The sequence below is a fragment of the Amia ocellicauda genome, chromosome 3, assembly GCF_036373705.1.
Source record: "Amia ocellicauda isolate fAmiCal2 chromosome 3, fAmiCal2.hap1, whole genome shotgun sequence".
NCBI classification, from domain to species: domain Eukaryota; kingdom Metazoa; phylum Chordata; class Actinopteri; order Amiiformes; family Amiidae; genus Amia; species Amia ocellicauda.
Genome location: NC_089852.1, coordinates 22247106 through 22274086, shown reverse-complemented (window position 1 = coordinate 22274086; position 26981 = coordinate 22247106). Strand labels below are relative to the sequence as shown.

General features: G+C 42.4%; 2 protein-coding genes across 2 annotated transcripts; one reads left to right on the top strand and one right to left on the bottom strand.

Annotated features, from left to right (window-relative positions):
• The first annotated feature begins 272 nt into the window (after positions 1–272).
• On the top strand, positions 273–25311 carry ace (angiotensin I converting enzyme (peptidyl-dipeptidase A) 1). Its single transcript, XM_066698495.1, has 25 exons — positions 273–786; positions 5640–5810; positions 6538–6625; positions 9709–9852; positions 10516–10707; positions 11522–11619; positions 11956–12128; positions 12439–12662; positions 12914–13058; positions 13371–13469; positions 14084–14206; positions 14651–14856; positions 16440–16576; positions 17143–17301; positions 17633–17720; positions 18151–18294; positions 18896–19087; positions 19355–19452; positions 19586–19758; positions 20152–20375; positions 20974–21118; positions 22635–22733; positions 22818–22940; positions 24176–24357; positions 24793–25311. Exons 1-25 carry the CDS (start codon positions 577–579, stop codon positions 24990–24992), a joined length of 3837 nt encoding a protein of 1278 aa, XP_066554592.1. The 5' UTR covers positions 273–576; the 3' UTR covers positions 24993–25311.
• Positions 25033–26961, bottom strand: LOC136741164 (Ig-like V-type domain-containing protein FAM187A). The gene has a single exon (XM_066698496.1). It carries the CDS (start codon positions 26827–26829, stop codon positions 25531–25533), a length of 1299 nt encoding a protein of 432 aa, XP_066554593.1. The 5' UTR covers positions 26830–26961; the 3' UTR covers positions 25033–25530.
• Positions 26962–26981: the final 20 nt, after the last annotated feature.

Here is a 26981-nt window from a genome sequence, read left to right as displayed (position 1 = left end):
AACTGAAACAATGGGACCAGAAAAGCATGGTGTGTAGAGTAGTCCACTGCAATAACAACTACTCTGAGCCTCCGAAATAGAAAGCATTTGTGTGTGTGTGTGTGTGTGTGTGTATGTTTTCTGCCTTCACTATTCTGATCGTTTGCTAGAGCTTTTTATACAGCAGGTAGGTTCAGAGAGAGAGAGAGAGTGAGAGAGAGAGAGAGGGGGGGGAGGGAGGGAGGCAGGGAGGGAAAGAGACAGTGACTGAGTGAGTGAGTGAGTGAGTAGGCTATGCTATCAGCTTGGGCTATATGAGGAAAAAGGGCTGCACTAAAGTGTGGGTTGGGTTAGACCAAAAAAGGCTGATACTTAAAAGGAGCCAAGCAGCGACTGATCAGTATTTTTGGGAGGAAGAAGGAAAGCGCATGATCACCAGGGGATTGAAAGGGTGCAAGAGAGGAGAGGAGAAGCCACACGGAATCGTTGGAGGGAAGCGGCAGCAATATATTATTTCCCCACTTTTTCTGTTTTTGTTTTTTATCTGTGGTAGTTCTCCTTCATTTGCCCCCCCCGACCACACCACTCTTGACCAGTATGCACTGGGCACTCTGTGTTCTGCCCTTGCTTGGGTTGGCCCATGCCCTGTCTCCTGATGAACTCCCAGGGAATTATCCTGCCACTGATGAGGGGGCTTCCCTTTTTTTAAGCGAGTACAACAGCACAGCTGAGCAAGTTTTTTACCGGAGCACCTTGGCCAGTTGGACGTACAACATCAACCTGACCCCACAGAACCAGGAAGCCCAGGTAGGGTGGATATGGGTCATGGACTTACCTGTTCCTTTGATGCATATATATTAATTTCCTGTTCATCAAACCATTTCAATTGCTTTTATTGTTTTTAACCCCTGCAGTCTCATAACTGAAATTTTAGAAGACTTTAGGTACATATTAGGAATTTAGGGTTGGCAGCATTAGACAGTTATGTGGATAAGCAAGATGCTTGCTTCTGCACTTTGTTGTTATTGACAATCCTGTTGCACAGTGAGTTACAGTGTGGTATGCCTTTCCCAGCACTGGCATATTTGGACCTGTGTTTATCGACGACTCAGTCAGTTGCATTGCAGAATGACTGTGGTCCTCTTCTTTTGTGTTAACAGTGTTGATATGGCTGAAACTGAGCAAGAGGTGTTTTCAATCTCCACAAAAACATTGGAGAACTTTGACAAGTCATAGTGCTATAGAGCAGGACTTGCATTTCCTATATGTATGTATATAGGATTTCAATGACTAAATGAAATGGTTCAATGAATAAGAATACAAAAAAGTATACATACACCTGATGTATTTGTGTGTATATATGTGTATATATATATATATATATATATATATATATATATATATATATATATACAGCTCTGGAAAAAATTAAGAGACTGATTTCTGGTCTCTTAATTTTTTTCCAGAGCTGTATATACAAATGTGTGTGTGTTTGTGTATACACGTAGAGGAAAGAGGGCTTTGTGATGGGGATCAAGGGAGTTGAATATTCTCTGTATGGGATCTTTGTGTTTCAATTCAATACCAAGTTTGAAAAATGTCTACCATTCTTTTAAATACTCTTCGAATTGTCTGCTTGGGAGGTACCAGAGTTCAAGCTCCGCTACCTCCCTGCTCCCATTGCCCCGATTCTGTGATCCTACAGTGTACAGTGGACTGGATTGAAATCGAAATGGAATTCAATTACAGAGATGCAGGCCTCTGTAATAAAGTTGCATTTTATCACTTGGCGTACCACGCCACTGACTTATGAAAATCTATTATTCCTCACTCTCAGTGGCAGTGTATGATTTATCATGTTTGATTTTTTTTTTAATATGACTTAAAATCCTGCAAAAAGCTCTGCATGTTGTACCTCACTGGTGCAGAACAGGCTGTTCAGGTGCGGAGGGAGATGAGATGATGTCTACAGCAAGGGAAAAGACCAACAAAAACCCAACTGGGTAGAAAGGGAAGAGGCTTAGGACTAGTAAATTGTAAGAACAAATAACATTGAATTAACATTCAATGACACTGAAGGCATTGTTGTGATTAGAATGTGATTGATTGATACAAGTAATTGAAGAAAAAAGTAATACATCCTTACACAATATAAATGGAGAGATATGGAGAGAACTGTGTTTTATTAATTATTATGCCTGTTATGTTTTGTAACCTTAGAGCACACAGTACGAAGGTGCAGTTATAGCTGCAGCTTTATTGAGAGAGAAAGGAAACTTTGAATGGGGTGATTCATATAAGCATTGGCATGTAGTATGCTTTCATAAAGAGTGTATGGTCTTCAACTTGCAAATCAAAGTCAAACTTTTTTTTGTTTTTTGGTCAAAAATAGCAGATGACTTCATGAGAATGTTTGCACTGATTCTGAATAAGCACAGAAATGACAGGGTAGGTGCGTTCTGAAGAAAAGAAAAAAGTGACTCAAATGCAGAGTAAAAAACACTACCTTTAGTCAGTTACAGTGTCACATTAAAGGATACTGACATAAGAGCATTTGTAGCCCCTCCAAAAGGTTTTCTGTTCCTTTCTGTTTTCCGCCTGTCTTATAAAAGTTATTACATGATGGCCGAGTAAGAGAATACCAAGACTCAAAACTCCTCATCTTGATTTACATTTGCTTTTCACCCACATTTTGGGATAGTCTCACTCTTCTTTTAATTTTTTTGTGTTTGATTTTGTTTTGTAGCCTTCTTGTGATATATACGACTTCATTATAATGTGCTGACCACTGCAGCTTGCATGTGGGCAAAGGATATGGTACATGGCTGCAGGAAACTGTTCAGTTCTCTAGAGGACAGGATGGTATGTTGACTGCAGCCCGCTTTGTAAGCATACCATATTTATTTTCTCAACTGGTCAGTTTTCACTCTTCATTTTACTTATTAGACCTTTATAAACAGCCTTTGACTCACACTGTCTGCTCTAGGTTTTCATGACTTTTCAGGTTTGACCTCCTGTGGCACCTCACACTCTCTCGATTTGTATTGCATGTGTAAATGTAATAGTAAATGTAAATATTTGAGTGTGCCCCACAGAACAAGTAAGTGAGTCTACACGAGTTGGAAGCTCGTCCTTTTTAGAGATAGTCAGGTCTATCGTATTTCAGAAGGAAAAGTACTGCCTGCGCGTGTATGGCTTTTTACAGCACGCCCATGTGTACAGGCCCTCATAGTACACCTCTCTAACCTATAGCCCTCTAGTCAACTCTTCCGAAGTAATAAGGAGGGAGGGCAATGAGGCGAGAAGATGGAACGTGGGGCGCCTAATTGGAAGGGTGCTGATGTAGCCCATGTTGGTAATACTGCGATTTAATCAGGAAAGTCATTATCGTATACCTTAATCCTGATACAATTTGCACTACTTTCATGAGGAAATAGGGGAATTCTTCTCATTATAAGAGAGGATTTTGTTATTTCATTGTGCATTCTTTTATTTCGTGGGGAGGGTTGGGTTTATGCCTCTGGCAATATATGACTACGGTGCTGATTTCTCATCCACAGTATTTTAGTAGTGCTGTAGGTATAGGCAGACTGGGGCAATGGATCAAACAGCCGTGCTTTTTGAAATTTGTCATGAGGGTTATTAATCAGGATCTAAAAATATCCCACTTCAACCGCTCTCCTCACAATGGCCAATCCACCATCCAGTCGAAACAGTTTGTTCACGTGGCCCTTTATAAACAAGAGGAACTACAATTGTCACCTCGGTTCCAAAATGTATGTTGTTAGTTTGAAGTTGTTGTAGCTATTTTGAGATATGCATTTATTTTAATGATTCTGCCTTATGTATGAACACTGATATCCAGTAGAGCAAGCTGTAAGGCAACTGAGCTGCTCAAAGAACTGTTAAAACTCTGCCTGATGGGAATGTGTTGTTAGCCTATTATCTTAATAAACCCAGCACCACTTCAGCTTTCCAGAATGCATTTTCACTCCTGCTACATAATGTATCAGAATGAATTTACATTAAATTAGGGTTATTAATATCACCCTGGAGTGTAACCCCGTTGAATATGCAAACAGGACTGCAATTTCATTTATGTTAATCCAGTATAACATATATTAAGGGAGGAAGGGGATCCTCTGAACCTGTTGCTCTTTGTTCTCTCTATGTATTTTTTTCAGGTAGACGGACTATGTTATGGTGAGTGTACTAGAACACTCTTACCTAATAAAAAAGCATATAAGCAATAAAAGCAGCTTTTACAAGATGTGGCATTTTGGATTTACATGATAAACTCTGAGGAGGAAAGTACTCAACAATTTATTGGCATTATCGTGTATTAAACAAAGCACCTAGCCCGTATCAGGACAGAGCATATGTGTTACTGAGTTACCTAAAGTAATATAAGGCATGCCAAGACTAGGGATAATCTTTGTCTATGAAACAGCCCATTATGAGTCAGACACCTCTGCTGATGACTTTATGATCACAGGACCTATTGCTGCATCAGATGACTTATTATTGGAGCAGTGAGAGAGGAGTAGCACTTAAAATACTAAAAACTTCTTAAAATACTAATATTGAAGCAAATTCCTCAGATAAGATAATTTTCCACAGCGTTAACATGGGATGGCAAATGGGACTTTGAGTACAAAAACAAGCACACTGTTTTTAAGAAGTCTTGAACCGTGGAAAATGTTGTAATTGAGATGGTGTAAACTCTTCCACAATCTGTGACCTACAGGAAGTGGATGATCAAAGAGAGGCCGAAGGATATGAACATTTCTGCATAATCTTTGCAGTTTGTTTTTCTGTAACAGGCCACACTCTCAATTTTCTGACAATCCTTGTGGAGCCCAGGTCAGGGAGGGGTTGGAGTGAGGTGGCCGGGGAGCACTGATGACCTGTCACATCAGTTTCCCTCCATCTTCAGTAAACAAAGCGTTTCAGACCCCTAAAAGATAAGACCGGCCTAACAAAAACATTACAGTTCCAATGATGGCGCCCTGCACACAGCATAAAAATGTTCACACAGCCAAAAAAGCTGTCAGTGGACAATTTTTTTTTTAACTGATGTTAAGCACGTAACATTTGCAGCTGGTAAAACAGCTGCTGGCCTGAAAGCTACAGAATCAGTCTCCCATATATAAGTTGTTAATTCTTGTCAGTACAGGTACAAGTACAGGTACAGGTAGTGCTTGGAAGAAATTCAGCAGTTTACAGATCACCTTGTACAAACACCCAAATAACTTACAGCTCCACATGCCCCAGATAACCCTAAATGGAATAAGTAATGTGCCTTAATTCATCTATAACTAGCGAGTTACCAGCATTTAGAAATCAGTGATTTAGCGTGACCTATAAAAGTACCTGAACTGGGGCTCCCTGGGACCAGGATTGGACTCCGTGGCTCAGTAAACACTCCTGGCGGCTTGTACACTATTCCTTCTCAAGGCAAGACTCTTTCATTAACGCCAATACCATGAACTCTTTGAATTTTCTGCATGGAGAGAGGTTTCAGTTAAGCAGGTTTCAGGTTACCAGCACCACATGGTCAGCGGATTCAAAAACATTCTACTACAATTATAACCTCACACAATGAAATGTCAGCTGGGTATCCCCTTATCCTGCCACATTCTCTTTCTGTGTCCCTGCAGGTGAACGCCTCAATGGAGGAACAGACTTTTATTGAGGCTTGGGGGAAGAAAGCCAAGGAGGTCTTCACTGAGGAAGTCATGAACACCTTAACCGATGAGACAAACAAGAAGCTCCTCAGAAAAATCAAAATCCTTGGAGCTGCAAACCTGCAAACAGAACAGAGGCAGAGAGTGAGTCCCCTCAGTCCTGCCCTGCCCCACACTGCACACTACCCACACCACAGCACTACAGACCCCACCTCATACCATCCCACACAACCCCACACCACCCCACAGCAAACCACACAGCACTACACACCACACCACACAAACACCACACCACACCACTCTAGTCTTTAAATAGACTCCTACTCAGTTCTTCTGCAGTGCCTTGCTCTTTGTTACATATTTAATTAAATGTAATTTTATTTCAGGTAGGGTATCCCTTGGTTCTTAGGCATAGTAAACACCGCAGCACGACTATAGTATGCTTGGGCAACCTTGTCACACCAGTGAAGCTTCTTTAAAATGTCAATTATATCATTTCTGACATTCGTGAGTGAATAAATACTGATAACGCTAGTAGCAGGCAGTGCTGCTCATTAGCCATTGGTGCCTAATGCCCCAGATCACCTTATTCAGTTCATGTACCATGGATCTGAGGCTATTTCTGCTGAACTGCTGTAGGCTATTGCATGACTATACTGTGGAACCTTCCTTAGTCCTCATGCTTCCCTTAGCATTCCATTCTGGACATAAATGTGTAAATACGTCAGGCTGTATACACACAATGCAAGAAAATGTAGTGTAAGTGCGGTTTGTTTAAATTGGAACTAAACAACATATTGGAAGGCCAGTGAAAAGGGGCACTCCAAAAATGACTGGTCGGATTGCACATCCTGTTTCATCTTCATTTCAGTATAACACCATCCTGAGTGAAATGGACAACATCTATTCCACTGCCAAAGTGTGTCCCCCGGGGGAGAAATGCTGGTCCCTGGAGCCTGGTAAGTACAGAACCCACACCTGAAACATCTGGGCTGGCGCACCTGTGGTTCGTTGCCTTGTATCAGACGTGCCCTTGTGCCGTGTGAAGTCAGAGGTGCGTCCAGTGGGCACTGTCAAACCTTAAACTTAGCTTAAACTTTAACTATTCTTAAAATGCAAAGCCAGGCACAGGCATACAAAACTATTCAGGGCTACTTACTTTGCGAGTACTTGAAAGAGCCCACATTGGTTGCACAGTAAATTAGATCTGTGCAATGATATGTGCACAAAGGGGTTATGTGCAGGAGTTAAACTGGGCCAGGGCTGGGAAAAAAAAAGTTTGTAATATGTCTTAGCTTAACACCATGGAGAAAACACAGTCACACACACCCCCCAGCTAACACCGGGAAGAAAACTGAGTCACCCCCCCATTATTCTAAATTATTATCTGGGATGAAAAGGGAATAACAGGAAGAGATACTGGGACAAAGACATTGGGAGTTCCCAGGAGGAACCTTGAAATGATCAGTTTCTTGTACAGAACAACATGCAGTTTGACAACACCCAGAGTTAGCATTACACTGCATCAGGGTTTTCTTGCATAACAAAGCCATTCTGAACATTTCCTGAAGTATGGGTCAAATGACTGTTGAGTATTAAGATATATATTAAGCAGAAGTTGCTCTCTAGGAAAACGGGAAGCATTCCAGATGCAATGGAAAAGAAAACTGAGTGGTTGATTTTGGTTATTGCATTTTTTTTTTATCAATCAACAATGTTTCATTATTAGCACATTGCTCAGAATGGCCTTTCTTCTTTTGAATGTTTCATTCCTTCACAGGTTGCAAGTTAGTTTATTGCACGTTTTGGGAAAGGTACAAAGAAAATGTCTAACTGGACTGCTGTGTCTTGTCACACATGAGAGATGCAGGCTAAACACAAAACAATTTTCTAAGTGAAGAAGAAATATCTAAAAACATACAACCCCCTATTTCTATTTAGATTTAAATATATTTTTTATGCAGTGTGGGTTCTTTATTGTTTATTAACAGTGCATATGTATTTTACTTTTTGGACAATTTTGTGTGTTGCCCTTTGGGGTTCGGATTGCCTTTGATGGGGAGATGTTTGTTTTTTAAAGCTCAAGATAAATAACCTCCCTTGTTGTAGAGACTAACCCCTGAGTGGACAGCACTGGAGCTATCAGATCATTCCATCAGACCATTCATCTGAGAGTAGAACTGATTTTCGTGTGATACACTAAATAGCATCATGTGCTGTTTTTACAGATTTTTTATAGCAGTGCATGAGATATCAACCTTTGCCTAATCTTCTGAAATTTTTTAGCAGACACGTTATCCAGGGCAACTTTACATGCAATTCCCCATTTATACAGCTGGGTTTTACTGGAGCAATGTAGGCAAAGCTCCTTGCTCAACGGCACAACAACAGTGTCTCCATCTGGGACTTAACCCACGACCCTCTGTTCCAAAGTCCAGAAACCTCAGCACTACTCCACACTAAGTTTCACAATTAACTGATATAGCAAAACAGTGACACTGCACAGTTGTAGTCTGCTAAAGGTAGCTTAATAAGGCGGATATGTCTTTCGTGTTTTCACATTCTCTATTGCACTCCAGTGTGAGCTCTGTACATCCGTTTCACCCTGTCTCTAAGTGCGTGAAGCTGCTGTTTATTTCAGATAAGCCAGATAAATCGCAGAAACATTTTGTAGATTGTAATTACTCACTTGTTTTTGTTTTTCTTATGATGATGTTAGATAAGTTATCAAGTGTGCCAGAATAAACATAGCTTACCCTGCTGTATCAGCCTCTTCCTGTATCCCGCTCTGGGACAACTAGGAAAACAGAGCTCAGTTCTAGTGATGACTGAGTAAGTTAATTAGTTAATTTCAGCACCATTAAACAGATTGTGACGAAACGAAAATTCAACACAAGACTAATGGACATACATTACAGGATTGTGCAAGGCGGCCGGTCAGCGAGCTGTTTCTTGGTCCAGTCATAATCATGCCTGTCTTGACTCGGTCATCGCGTTCGAGGAGCGCAGTTTATCACACATCTGCCAGATCTGCGCTGCTCCACCAATGTCAAAGTCAATCAATATGTTTATGTTTTGCATCTATCCACTAATTGATTTAAACATCTCACATCAGACATAATGCATTATGGTGATAATTAAGTAAAAGAAAAAATACGTTGACTAAAATGTGACCAAAATTACATTGACTAAAACTAGACTAAAATGACAATTTTTGTCAACTAATATTTACTAAAACTAATGAAAAATTAAGTGACTAAAATGTGACTGAAACTGATAAGCATTTTGGTCAAAAGAATAAGACAAAAATTAGCTGCCAAAATAATACTTGTCCAGCCCTATGCTAATTGCTAACAAAAACTTGCCTCTGAACCCAGCACAAATCTGCTTGGTTTCCTGTGCCCAGGCTGGGAAAATAGACATGGAATGACTCTGGGATCCCTTTATATTCCAGGGAAAAAATCTTTTTTATTTTCCTGTATATTTCCCCACCCCCATTTTTCATTATTCTCTCCCCCTTTCCTCTTACCACTACCATACTGCAGCCACCCCATCTTCATCAAGGTGTCTCTGTGTCCAGAATGCAACTCTGATACAGAGATGTCTAATATCAGAGATGCAGGGAGAATACAGGAAAAAAAAAAAAAAAAAAAAACCCACCAGATTATTATTTGATTATTTTTTATTTCTCAGCAGACATTTTAAGAAACATAATAGTATTATTAATATAGCTAGCTAGAACAAAAAAATATGATCCATCTGTGAGCCATGGGGTTGTGTTTTCCCTATCTTCCTGTTTGTGTCGGACAGTGCATGTAAGTGTTAGTATAGTGTTATGGTAATGAGTAATCTGTGGTCTATTTCTATGTCATTCTACTGTCTATTCTGTATATTTTCCATCATCCTGTTACATTTCCCTCTGTTTATGCATTGTTACATTCTCCATGCTCAGTTCTCAGTCATCCATTTGAAAAATGTACTTGTTTTCTTGCATATTACTCACACTTTGGTTCTCAACGTGACTCTCTGCTTGCCTCTGCAGATATTGTGGACTTGATGGCAACCTCCAGGAATTACAAGAAGCTGTTGTATGCCTTTGAAGGCTGGCACAACAGTTCTGGTGTGCCACTGAGAAAGCTGTACCCTGAGTTCGTGGAGCTCAGCAACAATGCTTCTCGGATGGACGGTGAGTTTCAGATGAGGCCTGGCACAGATGAACCCTGCTAGCATCCTCTCCATTTGTTCTGAAAACAGATGCACTGCTGTGCATCATGCAGTGGATCTGTCAAGAGACACAGGTTTCAGATTTAAACAGTGCTCAAAAAGAACAGCAATTGAAGAGTATTCATTGCATATTAACTGCTGATTCATTTCCTATTCCTTTGCAGTCAGCAGGGTAGGAGTCAATGCCACTTCTTCAATTCCAAATCCCCTTTTCGGACCCACTTCCAAATTCCAATTTCACTTATTTTTGCCATTGACAGAACAGGTTGTACTAGAATTGGAATTTAATTGTTAAAGGATCAACGGATTTGAAAAACTGGAATTGACCCTTACCCTGCTTACTGCACAATAATTAAAGACTAATTTCTGAAGCCTGGATTTTCTTTTTATATGCAGGTTTCACTCAAACTGAATAAAATGACTGGATTTCATCAATAACTAACATGTGTTCCCAGTCTTTCAAAACTGATGATTCAGCTGGGAGGGGAATTCACTAATTGGTCATAAGATCTCCAGGACCAAGGTGGGGTCCAGCATGGACCTAGATTTGCTGAGTGTGAGGCACGGTCCAGTCTGCCTCTGTGCATGACATTGTGATCTGAGTGGTTTGCCTTCTCCGCCCCAGGGTACAAAGACACTGGAGAATACTGGCGCTCCTGGTACGACTCCGACACCTTCCAAGAGGACCTGGAGAAGATCTACAAGCAGCTGGAGCCCCTGTACCTTCAACTGCATGCCTTTGTACGGCGTAACCTCTACCAGCGATACGGCCCCAAGTACATCAACCTCAAAGGGCCCATCCCAGCACACCTACTGGGTAAGTGCATCCCAGATCTGGACAGATGGATGTGCTGTGATGAGGGGACCCTCACTCAATCTCTCAGGACTGGGATCTGTATTATAACCCCCATCTTACTCTCTACCACACATTTAAGAAGGTATTGAAAACACAGCTCAACAAAGAGCTCAATCACACTTCTGCAGAATTCACCAGGATGTGATTAAGCAAAAGTACCATATCCAGGAGTGTTTCCAAACAGGAATGGACTGGGTGCTGAAGTAATGCTGTTAAATAATATTGAGCAACAAGTGACAGAGATACGAGGATCCCTGGACTCAGCGAAGGGTCTGAGCCCCGGAAAAACAGTGCAGTCAATTATAGGTCGAGACCCTGAAACAGAAACTGAATATCCATATATGGGATTTATTGAAAGGATCAATTAATATGCATTCTATGCTGATGAATCTGTAGATTTACAAGATTATATTGAGTTGCTGAATGATCAACAATATAGTTAATATGAGTAACTATGATGCCCCATTGATACAATTCCACTTCACATCTTCTGTGACCTTGTGGACAACTCTTTGAAATAACAGGACAATTTGTTAGCAATTTACCAATGTGTAGCTCATCTTCTGAAAATGTCAAGGCAAGGAACATTGTGTTTTGGGAACTCAGTGAAAGACACTCAGGCCCTGTATAAGTCAAGTTGAGCAAGTTGAATTATTGGAATTGTTTGCAAAAGGTGCCAAGCAATACTCACATTTCTCACACAACACCAATCAAAACATGTAATGCTAGGTTAACTGTGTTGATTTCAAGTTTTGTTTTACTTTTTCATATCCAGGAAACATGTGGGCTCAGCAGTGGAACAACATTTATGATATGATGATCCCTTTTCCTGAGAAACCTAATCTCGATGTGACAGACGTCATGGTCAAAAAGGTGAATGTTTTCCTCTGTTTCAGTTATACCAATTTATCTTTCAAGGATCACATGTGTGTTATCTACCAGAACAAAATTTAACTATAGCCTACATTTTGGACTAAAACAGAAAAGCAGACAATATAGTATAGTGCATTATGTTGCACAGTCAAACCATAGAGGTAAACCTGATTGCCCTTCTGCCCTGGGTTCACAGCTAAGATTTCCAGACTTTAGACTGGAAATGCCAGTTGTACCCTCACTCTCATACACACACACCCACACCCAGACCCAGACCATTCCTTATGTTTGAAGACAGGGGAGGCTCCAGGATAACTATACTCTCCACATTCACAGCAATGGAACGCCACCCACATGTTCAGAGTTTCTGAGGATTTCTTCAACTCCCTGGGCCTGATTAAAATGCCTGAGGAGTTCTGGAGCCATTCCATGTTGGAGAAACCGAAGGATGGACGGGAAGTGGTGTGCCACGCCTCTGCCTGGGATTTCTACAACAGGAAAGACTTCAGGTGAGAGGATTAAGATTAAGGTGGGGGGTGGGGTTGACTGGGACAGTCAGTAATATTCGCTTGCCCTCAAGCAGATCACCGTTGACTGACTGAATAGACCCCTGTGTGGATTGGTGTTGAACACTTTAACCTATATACCTAAAGTCTTCTCAAAGTTCAGTTCCATGCCTGCAAGGGTAAGAGAAATACAGGCAACATTTGTGTGCTATTGGCTTGTCAACGTGAAATTCCGATCTCCGTCACTGTCGAACAGTGGACAGGTTGTTTTTGTGCTTAGCATGTGAACCATTCCCTGTGGCTCTCTTTGCAGGATAAAGCAGTGCACCACTGTGACGATGGAGCAGCTGTTCACAGTGCATCACGAGATGGGTCACATAGAGTATTACCTGCAGTACCAGAACCAGCCCGTCAGCTTCCGCAGTGGGGCCAACCCCGGCTTCCACGAGGCAGTGGGGGACGTGCTGTCCCTCTCTGTCTCCACTCCCAAGCACCTCAAAGTGATTGGCCTCCTGGAGAACTTCAACCAGGATGAAGGTATTGTACACACTTGTGCCCCTCTTCCTATGTGTCCTGATTCCATCATGGAATCATGGAATATGTTAATGTGCCTGTCGCTAATATGAATTGAGGATCTTGGTTGGGGGAGGGAGAATGTTCCTCTTCAGAGAAATGCAATTTACTCTGAGACTTTGGTGACTTGAAAGGCCCTTATTTTGCTGACCTGATGATCGGTGCCCTGACACAGACCTGGTAGTTGGCTACACTAATTGTTTGTTTCCTTACAGAGAGTGACATCAACTATCTGCTGAAGATGGCCTTGGAGAAGATTGCCTTCCTGCCCTTTGGATACCTCATTGATCAGTGGAGATGGAACGTGTTTAGTGGACAGACCCCCCCAGAGCGCTACAATGCTGATTGGTGGTACTTGAGGTAGGTGGGAGAGAGAAAGACTGAGTGGTGTCAGTCTACTGTGGAATTGAAGTTTAAATAATAGGAAGAATAGAAATGCTGCAGAAAACTAATCAACAGAATACAGTACAATAACAGGTGGCCTTATGATTGGTATTTGTCCCATGCCATGGGGATGAGGTGGGCCTTATTTGAAATCACATTAAAAAAACATTTTTGTCAGTTTGTTTCTTGAAACATGTAGTGTTTTACTTATGGTACATATTTCTGATATGGACACGCATCTACCGGAGTGTTTTATAAACTCTGATCTCTTCTTTTAACCTCTTGAAGAACCAAATACCAGGGGATCTGCCCCCCTATTAAGCGCACCGAGGAGTTCTTTGACGCTGGAGCCAAATTCCACATTCCTGGGAATACTCCATACATCAGGTAGGATTCCCTTCCATTCCCTATCTTACTCACTTCCCAATATGCACAGCCTGTGTCTTAATGATATGATGTTAACTCCGGATGAGATGTTTCCATTTCAAATGTTTAAGTCCAATGTAAACACAGACAGCTATGTGTTTCATGAAGATGCTAAAGAAAATGCAAGCTACCTTGTGACATGCTTTTGTGCCACAAAAAATGTGTTACATCACAACAAAAATATATTGGATGACCTTACCCTTACACAGTTCAGAGTGGTTTGAATGAATTGGGGATAATTACAGTTTATAACATAAACTTTGAGTGGTCAGTTTATATCTGCAACTTGTAAAACAAAAAAACTAAACAGAGAAAGAGGAAATGTATGTTTTTAGTTAATATTATTAAAAATAACAAAATCACATTTGCATATGTGAATTTCTTTTTATAAAAATCACACATCACACATGGCTATGTACTAGTACCAACTACCATTACGAAAGTGTTCATGATGTCATATGATGTCATATTATACAAACACATAATCAAATTGGAATTTCCATTTTTCATCAACATTCACATCGGTATAAATTGGTATGTACTTGGTTACCTGACCGTTTTTCCTTTCTCTTTAGATATTTTGTGAGTTTCATCCTGCAATTCCAGTTCCATCAAAAGCTCTGCCAGGTGGCCAATCAAACAGGGCCCCTTCACCAGTGTGACATCTACAAATCCACTGATGCAGGAGCAATCTTAAAGTACGCAAATGGGGGGGAGAAATGAGTAACACAGAAATAAAGGGTTTGCATGCATTCAGCAAATAATGTTCAAAACATGGCAAAAACCATTTAATCTCCACATATTCATTCTTATTGTTTCTTTGGAGAGAGAGCAACATTTATATTCAAACAAAAAATGCATCAAAGGGGCTTCATACGTTACCTACTTTGACTTTAAAAGTCTTGTTACAGCCCTAAAATAACAATAAAAGATAAGGAATTGCTTTGTAAACTTCCGATAAAAATCTTTGATAGATATTCTTTCCGTTATATTAATTTATTAAGCAGAATTTGATAAATAAAAAGGTTTCCAAAAGTATTGCAGTAAAATATTAAACTGTAGTAAGGCAGCTTCATGACCACCTGATTGATCTGTTTTTGACGGTTTTGTTTTACTCTTTTGGGGATGGGGGTTTATTTTAGACAAGTCCTCAGTGTCGGGTCTTCCAAACGCTGGCAGGATACGCTAAAGGAAGCCCTGAATGTCAGCAAAATGGATGCAGCTCCTCTGATGGAATACTTCAGACCCATCTATGAGTGGCTAGAACAACAGAACAAGAACGAGACCCTGGGTTGGCCCGATTTTGAGTGGCGCCCCCCTGTACCTGAGGGTTACCCTGAGGGCATTGGTAAGAATTGAGTTGCAGTCTGTCCGAGCCCTGGTCTCTGCTGTGCTCCCACTGTGGACACAACGAAGACCCTTACACAACTGTGCCCTGGTACACTTTCTACAGGAGTTTTGCACTTTTCAAATAGTTTGACCATGCTCTGTGGTTCCCTTCACTAGGTGGGAATTGAGCGGGATAGACTTGGTGCAAATCTTCTCTGTTGTGCAGTCGATACAGATAGTGTTGCAGTACATACATGTGTTCATATGCTGAAGCATTCTGAACTCCTGAGGGGTGTCTACAGTGTCTACTGCTCTACCTTTTTGCAACTGTTCATAATGCAGTTTATCCCCAATCTGCCCCACTCCCCTCAACTGAATAACAGTTGACTGCCATCCTGTTTAAATAAGTAAGCACCACATCTGCCTAATATGAGCCATCAGTTGTAGCAAGTATATTTTAAATCTGCAATACTCCAGCAGTGATGTTTTTTCCTCTTCTTCTTATACTCTTTCTTCTTCAGCAAGTGAGCTTGCTCTCTGCCAGACTAACAATTAAATATAAATTTCTGCATTGTGAAACTATCTCACAAAGATACTGTCAAAGCCCCATTCACACTGTCTGCCAAGCTTGAATTACAACTCTGGTAAAAATAGACAGTGCTGCATTCTGCACGCTGATGCTCTTGTCAGCCTTGAAAAAATCCCCCCATTAATCATCTAAAGAGTGACAAAACAATACCAAATACATCTAAAACACAGCCTATAGGGACTGTGTGTGTGTGCGTGTGTGCGTGCGTGCCTGTGTGTGTGTGGTGACAGATCTAACGTGAGTGATTTTATTTGTATATATTAAAAAATCTCAATCTGACAGCTGGCTGGATACAACAAAACAATCACTTCTGACTTCCATGAAAAGCCTTGCAGGGTGTTAAACAATGCATTCCATGATGGAGAAAAGCTTGAAGGGATTATTAGGTTTTTTTATATGTCACAATAGCTCTGTATTCATTAAACTTGCACTCTGGACCCCCTCACTAGGCTGGAATGAAACAGGACGTGTGCTTCAGACTCTTGCAATGTGTTTTCTCCTGTGAAGTCTTCAGGGATGTATTTCCAAAGCTATAACCAGATTGTTTTGATCTCTTTCCCCATTGGACTCTGATTTTGACATGGTTTTACCATAGTTTGACAGTGCTGTCCTATGGGTTCAACACCCCTTTCCTGTGCTTTACTGCACTAGACCATGGGAATACCATGATAAACATGTTTACCATGGCAGACCATGGATTATTCATGGCACAGCATAGTAAAGCACAGTGTATGCATGTTAAAACCATAGAAAGCCACTGCAAAACGATGGTACAAACACAGTAAAAACTTATGCTGAACCTAAATCCTATGATGAATTTACCAGGGTAAACTCGCATGAGGGAATAGGTGAAATTATAAAGATTGTTTATGTTTATTAGCAATTGTTTGTGACTCATCTGTTATGTCTAGTTTGAGTCTAACTACCGTGAGATTTAGGGCACTGAGAGACCGCACCAGTGGCACACCAGGCAGAAGGGGAGGTGTGTGCTGATGTCTATGTCCCTCTCACAGATAAAATCACAGATGAGGTACAAGCCAAGAAATTCCTTGACGAGTTCAACTCAACGGCGGAGGTGGTGTGGAACGCTTACACAGAAGCCTCCTGGGCTTACAACACTGACATCACCGAACAGAACAAGCAGGTCATGGTAAGTGCATTGGGCATCTCTTCAGACTTAACACTGTAAAAGTGGAAGAGAGAGTTAGTCTGAAGCAGTGTTTCGCTGTTTTTTTTCCATAGATTTTTAATGCAAGAAACATAATTCTGTCAGTTCAGGCACTAGACCGGTGATACCCAGTGCTGGTCCTGGGGAGCGCCAATCAAGTAAGACTCAATCACCAATTTCTAAATAGTGGGAACACATATTAGTTGATATATATTAGTGGACCTTGAGGGTTAAAGGCTATCCAGAGGTCTGTTCCAAATGATCTCTGAATTACAGAATTTACCACCAGCATTAGACCCAGGGGGTAGGGCTTAAGTCTGTTTCAGTTAATCTGTTCACTTACGAAGAGCTCAGGTGAGACAAAAGTCGGACGTGCCCTAGCCCTTGCATTTGAAGAACACTGCTTTAGGGACTGCAGCTGAGCCCCGTTGGTTGAAAAGAGACGAGGTGAAATTAAAGAAGTGAGGGTAAACGGCTTATATTGTGGCACAACCCGAGGTGTCCACCACACCCCCACTGAAGTGAAGCGTACCTGTTCTGTGTTTCAGTTGCAGAAGAACCTGGACATGTCAAACCACACACTGAGGTATGGGCTGCAGGCTCGCAAATTTGACTATACAGACTTCCAGGACCCAGCCACGAAGCGGATTTTGAAAAAGCTGAGTGATATTGAGAGAGCAGAGCTCCCAGAGAACGAACTGAAGGAGGTGAGAGCCAGCCACCGACTGATGCACTGTGCATACACTGACTGACTGACTGACTGACTGACTGACTGACTTACACACTGCGCACACACTGACTGACTGACTGACTGACCGTCTGACTGAGTGACACACTGTGCACACACTCACTGACTGATGCACTGTCCACACACTGACAGACTGACTGACTGACCGGTGCAGTGCATGCACACACTGAATGGAAGATATCTGATACTAGGATATATTAGAATATTTTTCATAGCTCCTGCTTTGGAGTACAGTACTTCCAAATTCTATGCAATCTGATTTCTGATATACGTCTTTGGTCTCTCCTAAGTACAATAACCTGCTGTCCAACATGGAGACCGAGTACAGTGTGGCTACAGTGTGTCGAGACGATAAACGATGCCACCCCCTAGATCCTGGTGAGCCCCTCTGTTTCTCTGTCCCAACACAGCTTCCTCAGTCATATGAAAATAAAACTAGTTTCTGTGTTTTTAAGGAAGAGGTCACTATCTCTAAGGTATGCAAAATTAGTTAGCAAAAAAGGAAAATAATAAAGAAATAAGCTAAATACATCGATCTTTTATTTACATCCACCTTTGGTTTGTCTTTTGAGCTGTAATGTTAGTGTAGTTGCTGATAGAGGCTTAATACCAGATATTTTAAGTGTGGCTTGTATAAACTTCTTACTGTGTTGTGCTGCACATTGTGTACATACTCAGAGCTTTATTGGGGGTTCACACACTCACCCCACTAGGTTTCCACCCTGCCTAGCCCTGGCTAATTCATGCAGGCTTAAGAACGCACCTTGGAGATGGCATCGCTCTGAGATGAACACATTACTTTTCGCAGATCTTACTGAGATCATGGCCAAGTCCAGGGACTACGACGAGCTCTTGTTCGCCTGGGAGGGCTGGCGTAATGCCTCGGGGAAGAAGATCCGCAACAGTTACAAGAGATACGTGCAGCTCAGCAACCAAGCAGCCCGGCTCAATGGTAAGATCCAGGCACAAACCTGCCAAGTACAAGAGAAACGGAAGTTCTGAGGGTCAAAGGTTTGGGAGCTACTAGGCCCAAGTCATTCTAATCCAGTCATCACAGGCCACATCCAGCATGTTTTCTATGTATTTTAATAATCTCAGAGGAGCTACAGGGCACAATAATGAGCTCCATTAACTAGTGTGTAGGAGGATATATCCAGGCCATCCAGGAACAGAAATGCAGAGCACGAAATGCATGTGAGAGTTCCCATCCCGTACATTTTAGTATTGAATTCTGATACATTTCTGCTCACGTGGAATGGTTGGTAAGTTTAGGAATTTGCAGCTCATTTGGGACAAAGAACTGAACGCTTTCCAACTCTCAGAGACCTGTGATCATCAATCACTATGTTCCCAGTCTTTAGAAATGGGTGATTCAGAGTGATCTCTATATAGCTAACTGGTTTGGGGGCTCTCCAGGACCTGGGGTTAGAGACCATCACTCCACACTAAGAGGGGAAAGCCAAAATCCTTGGGAACAGCCCCGGAGGAAGAAAACATCTGAGAGGAAAGTTATGATGATGTAATGCTCTACCTTGTACCTCTCACCCCTGCAGGTCACTCTGACAACGGGGCTTTCTGGCGTTCGCTGTATGAGACACCCACCTTCGAGCAGGACCTCGAGAAACTGTACTTGGAGATGCAGCCTCTGTACCTCAACGTGCACGCCTATGTGCGCCGGGCTCTTTACAAGAAGTACGGCCCCAAGAACATAAACCTGAAAGGACCCATCCCTGCTCATCTTCTAGGTGAGAGATTCCTAAACGACATCACAGAAGCATTGTAGTCCCAAGAGAAATTGTGTTTACCTGGTTGGGTTTCCAATAGGTGGTCTGTGTCCAGCAAACACACTGTTTTAAGTGTTATGAAATTGTATCAATACTGTTAATGAGTACAGCCCTGTGTTAAACTGAAATATAAGAACAACAGTGCAGGATTAATTAAAGCAAGTTTACATTCTCATTGTCCTTTACATGTCAGGTTAGTAATTCTCCATGTTTTTAATTCACTACCAGGTAACATGTGGGCCCAGTCCTGGTCTAATATATATGATCTTGTGACCCCATACCCTGATGCCTCTCAAGTTGATGCCACCCCTGCCATGATCTCTCAGGTAGATAAAATAATAACAAATCATTAAATTATCCCTTTCTGGACCATTAAAACGTGAAATTAAAGTGGCATTAAATTGCATTTGTGAAGGGCAGTCTGTCCTCATTGATATCATTGTCATAATCTCCTTTCAGGGCTGGGATGCAAAGAGGATGTTCGAGGAGTCTGACCACTTCTTCACCTCGCTAGGCCTGCTGCCAATGCCCCCGGAGTTTTGGAATAAGTCCATGCTGGAGAAGCCGAAAGACGGGCGGAACGTGGTGTGCCACGCCTCAGCCTGGGACTTCTACAACCGCAAGGACTTCAGGTACGGGCTGTTGCTGTGCATCAGCGTGATTGTAAAGCCCCAGTAACCAGACTAGCTCCCAAGAGGTTACTGGTCTCTACCTGTGGCATCTGCTAGGAGGCTACATTCGAGAGGCAAGGCAATATGAGAAATTTTCTTTGCTGTGACACTGTTGCTGTCACAATTGGGTTTCCGCTCATTTTGCCACATGGCAAATTCTAATTTTAAGTGCAAATTGGATGTCCATTCCAATGTAATTTATTCCTGGTCCTCCACAGAGTGCTTTCTGAGCAAAGGGCAGCACTACATTACAATCAACTCGGTGACTGTGGACTATTGGAAATTGACATATTTGTGTTTATCTTTATGTTTATGCTATTTGTGATGCTTTTTATAATCCCTGCCCACTTTTAGAATCAAGCAGTGCACTGTGGTTACAATGGATGACCTCATCACTGTGCACCATGAGATGGGGCATGTGCAGTACTTCCTGCAGTACAAGGACCAGCCCATCTCATTCAGGGACGGGGCGAACCCCGGTTTCCACGAGGCCATCGGAGATGTCCTGGCTCTGTCTGTCTCCACACCCAAGCATCTGAACAGCATAGGACTCCTGGACAAAGTGGAAAACAACCACGGTAACTATCCCAATTCTTCAACACACTGACTTGAGTGTCACTCAGAATAGCATCTGCCATTTAGGATTACTTGCATTATCTTTTTAGGGAGGGGTTAAGGATAATTTTGCCATTACTTAAATAAGTAAACAATAGTACTGGTTGAAAGGAAGTGAGTGTATGGGTTTGAGATATGATTGCAGGCTATTTGCTGTCTCTGTCATTGAGTTAGTGGGTTAACTTTGACGAATAGTAAAAACTGGGCCAGTGTGGAGCAGTCTTATTCACTGCACTTCATGTGTAGCATCACCCTCTGCTGCTCAAATATCATATGACAGAAGTTGCAGCATGAAATGAACTGAAGTGGCTATGCAGTGGTATAAATCTCTTACTACAGTTAAATGAAAGGAATTCTTTTCAGCAACATAGCTGAAACGGCAACCATAGAAAAACACAATTAAAGACATTGAGACATTACTGCATTACTCAATAACAGTATACAACTGTAGAGTGGCTATATAGTCACCCTTTATACTTATAAGCATATTATTGTTTTTCTTCTTCTTCTTTGTCTTAATCTTATTTGTATTAATATGCTTTGTCCCCATTTCCCCTGCAGACAGTGATATAAACTACCTGATGAGCATTGCACTGGACAAGATTGCCTTCCTGCCGTTTGGATACCTGATGGACCAGTGGCGCTGGAAGGTGTTTGACGGGCGCATCACTGAACAGGAGTATAACAAGGAATGGTGGAACCTCAGGTCAGACAGCGCTGCCTTCTCCGCCCACTCTCACACTCACCCGCTACTTTTACACAAAGGAGGGGGATCTGGGCAGGGAAAGGAGTCTCTTTTACCTGGAGGGGGGGCAGCTAGGAGGCCGAGGCCTTAAGCCAGGCACCCCCAGAGATTTATTTTCTCCCAAAACAGTCTATCATTCTGTAGGAGTTTTTGTTTTTGTCTCCTCCATGCCTGATGGTTCATTTGTGTTTGAATTCAGTTATACTGTTATTTTATTTTTTGAAGCACTCTGTGGCAACCTTGCGAAGGGTGCTATAACAAATACAAATTGATTGATTGAGTGCATTGGATGAGATGGGAGTTGGAGGGAATCTTAACCTATTTAGACTAAATTAATGACAGGCCAGGACAAAGAGAAATGAGTGCATGGAAGATATAATACAATTAGATATTGTAGCAGGTTGGGGGGCCTGTCACAAGGAAGGGCTGTATGTAGGTGGGGTCTGGTCTTGAAACACACAGTAAGGAGGCAGGCAGAGGGTACAAAACAGGCTCGCTGTTGTTTGATTTCTTCCCTCAATGGCAGTGTCAGAAACCTAGCTCTGTTCAAGCACTAACTAAACTTAAACAATCCCTAACTACAAAACAAACACTACTAACAATAATAACAGTAAATGCCCGGGTTGCCAGAGCCGAACACCGGGCAGACAAAAGTACAACAGGGGTAAGGCAGGTTCCTAATCAATGTCCGTAATCCAAGTTCGTTACTGGTGGAAGGTCGTCAGACAGTCCGGGGTTCAAGAGGGAGAATGGTCCAGGTCCAGAAAAAGGGTCGCAAGCCAGTGAATCTGTCAACTGTGAACTTCACCCTTCTTTCTCCTGTTCTCTTGCTCTCCTGTTCTCTTGCTCTCCTGCTCTCCTGCTCTCCTGCTCTCTTGCTCTCCTGCTCTTCCACTCTCTCGCTCTCTTCTCTCTCCGTCATCTTCTCGCCCTCCTGTGCACCTTGCTACCCCCCAGCCAAGCATGCACCCCCTAGTTAGTTTCCTACTTCCTTTTATAGGAGAAGTGGTGGGCGGGGCTATGGCCATCAGGAGCCCTGCTGGCTTCTGGGGTTTGGAGTCTTGGAGGAGAGGTTTTGTAGTCTCCTCAACTGAAAGACCCGCCCTGACCCCAGCCTTGCCTCTCACACTGTTACAATATCAATACATCATCTCTATATACATATATTGATTTAAACGTACGTAGTAGGAGCCCTTTGTGTTAGAGCTTTCGATTTGGTTTTCAATATAAATGACGTACGAACACACAGATCTATATGTATATCTGTACATAGATAGGTTAAGACTGGCTGGGATTAGCAGCACCTTAAGATACCTCTTTCAATTTGTTTTCAAAAGTCTTCAATACAATGCTGCTATTGTAACCATGGGGGGCATAGGCCTAGGTCGATATTATTAAGCAAACCTGTCACTGAATACAGCAGCATCAGTGTCAGTCACTGTATACTAAAACCAGCTTAATGTGTTCAATGTTTCAGGTTAAAATACCAGGGACTGTGCCCACCTGTACCCCGTTCTGAGGAAGACTTTGACCCAGGCTCCAAATTTCACATCCCTGCCAATGTGCCCTATGTCAGGTAAAGCCCTTCCTATGGCAGTCTGGAACAGCACTGGTGTCTGTGAGGTGGCAGTATGTGACTGGCTGTTTTCTTCGCTCTCAGGTACTTTGTCAGTTTTGTGATCCAATTCCAGTTCCACGAGGCGTTGTGCAAGGCAGCCAAGCAGACCGGGTCTCTCCATACATGTGACATCTACAACTCCAAGGATGCTGGGAAGTTGCTGGGGTGAGTCCATTGACACTTCACTCAGTAATTCCCTTATTTACAGAGGGAAGTTGATGTTTTTTAGTAGTATTTAACATCCTGATGAATGCTGTCTGAATTAGCCTTTTATGTCTGTGCATGCTCTCTCTGTTTTAATGGTAGTTGGATTGCTAATGACAGGCAAATTAATTTGTGGCATTTTCAGAGGGGTTCATACCAGTTCCTTTGTAAACCGGAATCACCCTCTGCAGTCTTGTGTTGTTGTGTATACGTTATACCCCTAACAGACTTATGGCTAGTTTCACAGACCGAGGGCAGTGCTAGTCTGACGCTTCCTTACATAAAATAACATTAGGTAGCCTTAAGATTGGTGCTAATCAGACTATGAAAAAAGACTATTGTGGCCATTCACAAGCTGGATCTTCTAATGCAGGGGTGGGGAACCTTTTTCATCAAAACATTAATACAGATGAAACTTACATTCTAATGCAAGAACAAATCACTTTTTTCTAAACGCACACACTGCAGTCAAAACATAAATAAGTATACAGCCTACAATAAGCAAAAAGCTCAAAACGGCATACAATAAGATATTGTAAATATTGGAATAATGCTCAAAAGCAATATTTTATAGTTCAAAAATAACTATTGCATTTTACATAACATAATTGTACACTAAAGTAAACATATTCAACACTGTGTAAACTTTGTTTTCAACATACAAAGCTACAGTGAATAAAATCAGTGTATTTCAATAAACTATTTACTATATATTTAGCCTGCATACCTGACAGCTTGGTACAGTCCACACAGGACACGTTTCTCCACTTTCCCTGCATGAGCTCGTACCTCACACTGCATTTTGACAGCCCAATCCAGGTGAACACTTTTACTCCACGAATATATAGCATCGCAATAAATGCTCCTCCGTTGATAATGTCCATGAATCATTATTTTGCGTAAGAAAACATGAAAGACTGTAGACAGGTAGAGATCACCACTTGAGCGCCAGACTGACTCTAGTGTAAAGGGCAGGCAGGATTATGGGTTATATTTGAGTTATTATGTATTTTAATGACTGGTGAAAATAACCCGATTTTGGCTATTCTAGGTAAGTGTGCAGTAGAGATGTTTAATACATAAGATCGGCGCTTCTAGTGTTAAGTGTATGTCACAGAAATATACGGCCCAGAGGCCGGACATTCCCCACCCCTGTTCTAATGCTTTGTATGGGATTCTCTTTCTCTCTCTCTCAGGGATGTTATGAAGCTGGGATTCAGCAAGCCGTGGCCAGAAGCCATGCAGATGATCACTGGGCAGCCCAACATGTCTGCCCAGGCCCTGCTCAAGTACTTTGCTCCTTTGATCACATGGCTGGAACAGGAGAACAAGAAAAATGGCGAAGTTCTTGGCTGGCCCGAGTACGATTGGGTCCCAGGTGCGTCTCATTGCTGATCTAAATATATACCTACCTAAAGGTGATTGCTATTGGCATGATATTAGTAGAATATAAGTATTATTATATGCATTGTGTTATTACTCTTGTAAACTCTGTCACCTGGGATAAAAGCTCTTGATTATATAATATTTGTATAGACAAATCAAGATATGAAAAACAGTAACCGTAACCGTAACAGTAACAGTTACAGTTACTGTAGTTTCTCTTCAAAGCAGCATAGCTATGGATTTCTGTTTTGAGTTTTTTCAAATGGAAGAACAAACCAACCCAATTCAGAATTAAACTGTGTAGCAGACTCTCCTGAGCTGGACTAATGCAGAGGTGACTTGCACTTTCCCTAAGAAGCGGTTTTGCTCTGGTTGCTTGACCCAGTTTTGTTTGTGCTTTCACTTTAATTTAATCTCTGCGTTTCAGCAACAGCAACAGCAACAGAAATGGGTTCTCCTTCAGAGATGAGCTTCCTGGGCTTGAGTATGACCTCAGAACAGGCTGCAGCTGGCCAATGGATCTTGCTGGTGTTGGGCCTGGGGCTCCTAGTGGCCACTATATACCTGGGCTACAAATTCAAGTCCATCAAGAGACAGAAATCATCCTCTGAAGTTGAACTCAGTTAGACCTCTTCTGCACTTCCCATGTTTGTTTTTGTCATCAGTCTTTCTTTGTTTTTGTGTTTTTTTGTTTTTATAAAAATCGGGTCAAAACTGTTTGACTATGCAAAACGAGCCAACAAGATTTTTCTAATTTATTTGTAAAATTTGAATAGTTTGAGAAGAACAAAGGATTTAATCACTTTTGTTTATCAGAGAATTGTGTATGCAGCTTTTTTATTATTTAAATTTTCTTGGGGGCAGGGGAAAAGAAGAGCACATGTTTTGCCTTTTCTTGAATAAAAAATAAAGAAACCTAAAAAAAAAACTATTCATGAAATCTAAACCTGTCATTTTTTTCATGAGAAGAGTTGGTGTGAGAAGGAAATACAGCCTGAGAATAGTGTATGCATAGTGATGTATTGTTATAGATACTGATTCAATCATTACCGATTTCAAACATTTTAAAAGATCTCTGCATATTGAGTGTCAGTAATCAAAGGCTAACACCACAGCTTCCCCTAGTCTTTGCATGCACAACTAGCACACCAGTACTAGTAGCATACTACAACATTTCTCTGCCTATGAAATATTGCCAGAGAAGCCTTACAATTAAAAATAGGACAAAGATGACTGTGAACACAGTGTAGCTCAACAAAATAGCCTTCATGGCGTACACCGACTCGGGGTCAGAGAGTTTTCGCTTGCGAGCAAAGCGCCGTGTTATCGAGAGTCTTATTTCCACCGCTAGCTTGCCCTGGAGCCAGCAGTAGTAGGTGCCCCCGTCGTTCATTTGCACGTCACGGAAAACCAAGTGCTGGCTGGCATCGATGTACATCCGGGCCGTTTTGTTTACTCCTTCCATGTACTGGGCCCGGTAGAGCCGCAGCTGATCTTTATCCCAAGCGACGGCTTTGTTGGCTTGAGCTCCAGAGCAGGCCAGGACGAGAGGGCGGCCCTCTGGGTGACTGTAGTACTGGACAACGAGTTTAGGAGCATCAGATCTGGAGCCCAGGAAGTCTAAGAAGGATTTCTCCTCAGGAGGCAGCGTGGGCTCCGGAGGGCAATTGGTGATGCAGCTACGGACTGCGAGCTCCGCCCTCTTCTCCCGCAGATGTTTCTTGAAGCGCTGGGGCACAGAAGCCGAGCCACAGGACGCCACTCCAGGGGGCTGAAGCCTGTAGCGGCTGTAGAGGTAGGGGCTCTCCAGATAGCACAGCCCCACGCGTGTCTGCTCCCCCCTGATGCCACAGCGGTCACACACAGACCAGGGCCAGAAACTGGTGAAGACCCGGTAGTGTGGCATCCTCCCAGCATCCCCTGGCGGCCCCAGCGATTGGGGTTCAAGGGAAAAGGACACCTCGCCCACTTCCTGGATGTCCACATCATAGCCGTAGAAGAACTCCCCAGTGGACGTCCCACAGATGTAGTGGCCTGAGTCAGCCGCTTGCGACTGGAAGATCAGGAGGCTGAAGAGACGGATTGAGAAGCGGCTGCGGATGTCCAACCCCCTTCCCACCTGTGCAGAGTCCACCACCTTGGTCCCGTTGAAGTCCGTCAGGACTCTCGTGTCCTTGACCCCCAGCTGTTTCTGGTAGTACCACACCACCGAGGGCACAACCTCTGGTTTGCAGTGGCAGGGGAGCTCTATGGTCATATCACTAACGTAAGCAGCATTGTCAAACATCAAGAATGCAGGGCAGGGCCTCCTGGCAAAGATATCCTCATCTTCCTGTATGGCTTCATAAGCTGAAAGACCTGAGGGCATGGCCAGGAGCATCGCCAAGAAAGTCAGCAGGTTCACTTTCATCTCTGTGCCTTTCCTCTCTAAAATAGTTAGCACTGTCACATAACCCTGCAACATATGGTACTAATCCCTTACCAACTGCAAGGCTTATCTTTAGAATGTTCTAGAACAACCCATTTAGAATCTCCGAAGGCAAAGGCCAGTTCTAAAGTCACCATGGATACATTTATAATCTCATGCCTGCATCTGCAAGATTCCTTACAAAGCAT

Coding starts and splice junctions, on each gene's coding strand:
- ace (XM_066698495.1), top strand. CDS start 577: ATGCACTGGGCACTCTGTGTTCTGCCCTTGCTTGGGTTGGCCCATGCC. Junction 9,853..10,515: donor CAATGCTTCTCGGATGGACG/GTGAGTTTCAGA, acceptor TCTCCGCCCCAG/GGTACAAAGACACTGGAGAA. Junction 13,470..14,083: donor GGGAATACTCCATACATCAG/GTAGGATTCCCT, acceptor CTTTCTCTTTAG/ATATTTTGTGAGTTTCATCC.
- LOC136741164 (XM_066698496.1), bottom strand. CDS start 26,829: ATGTTGCAGGGTTATGTGACAGTGCTAACTATTTTAGAGAGGAAAGGC.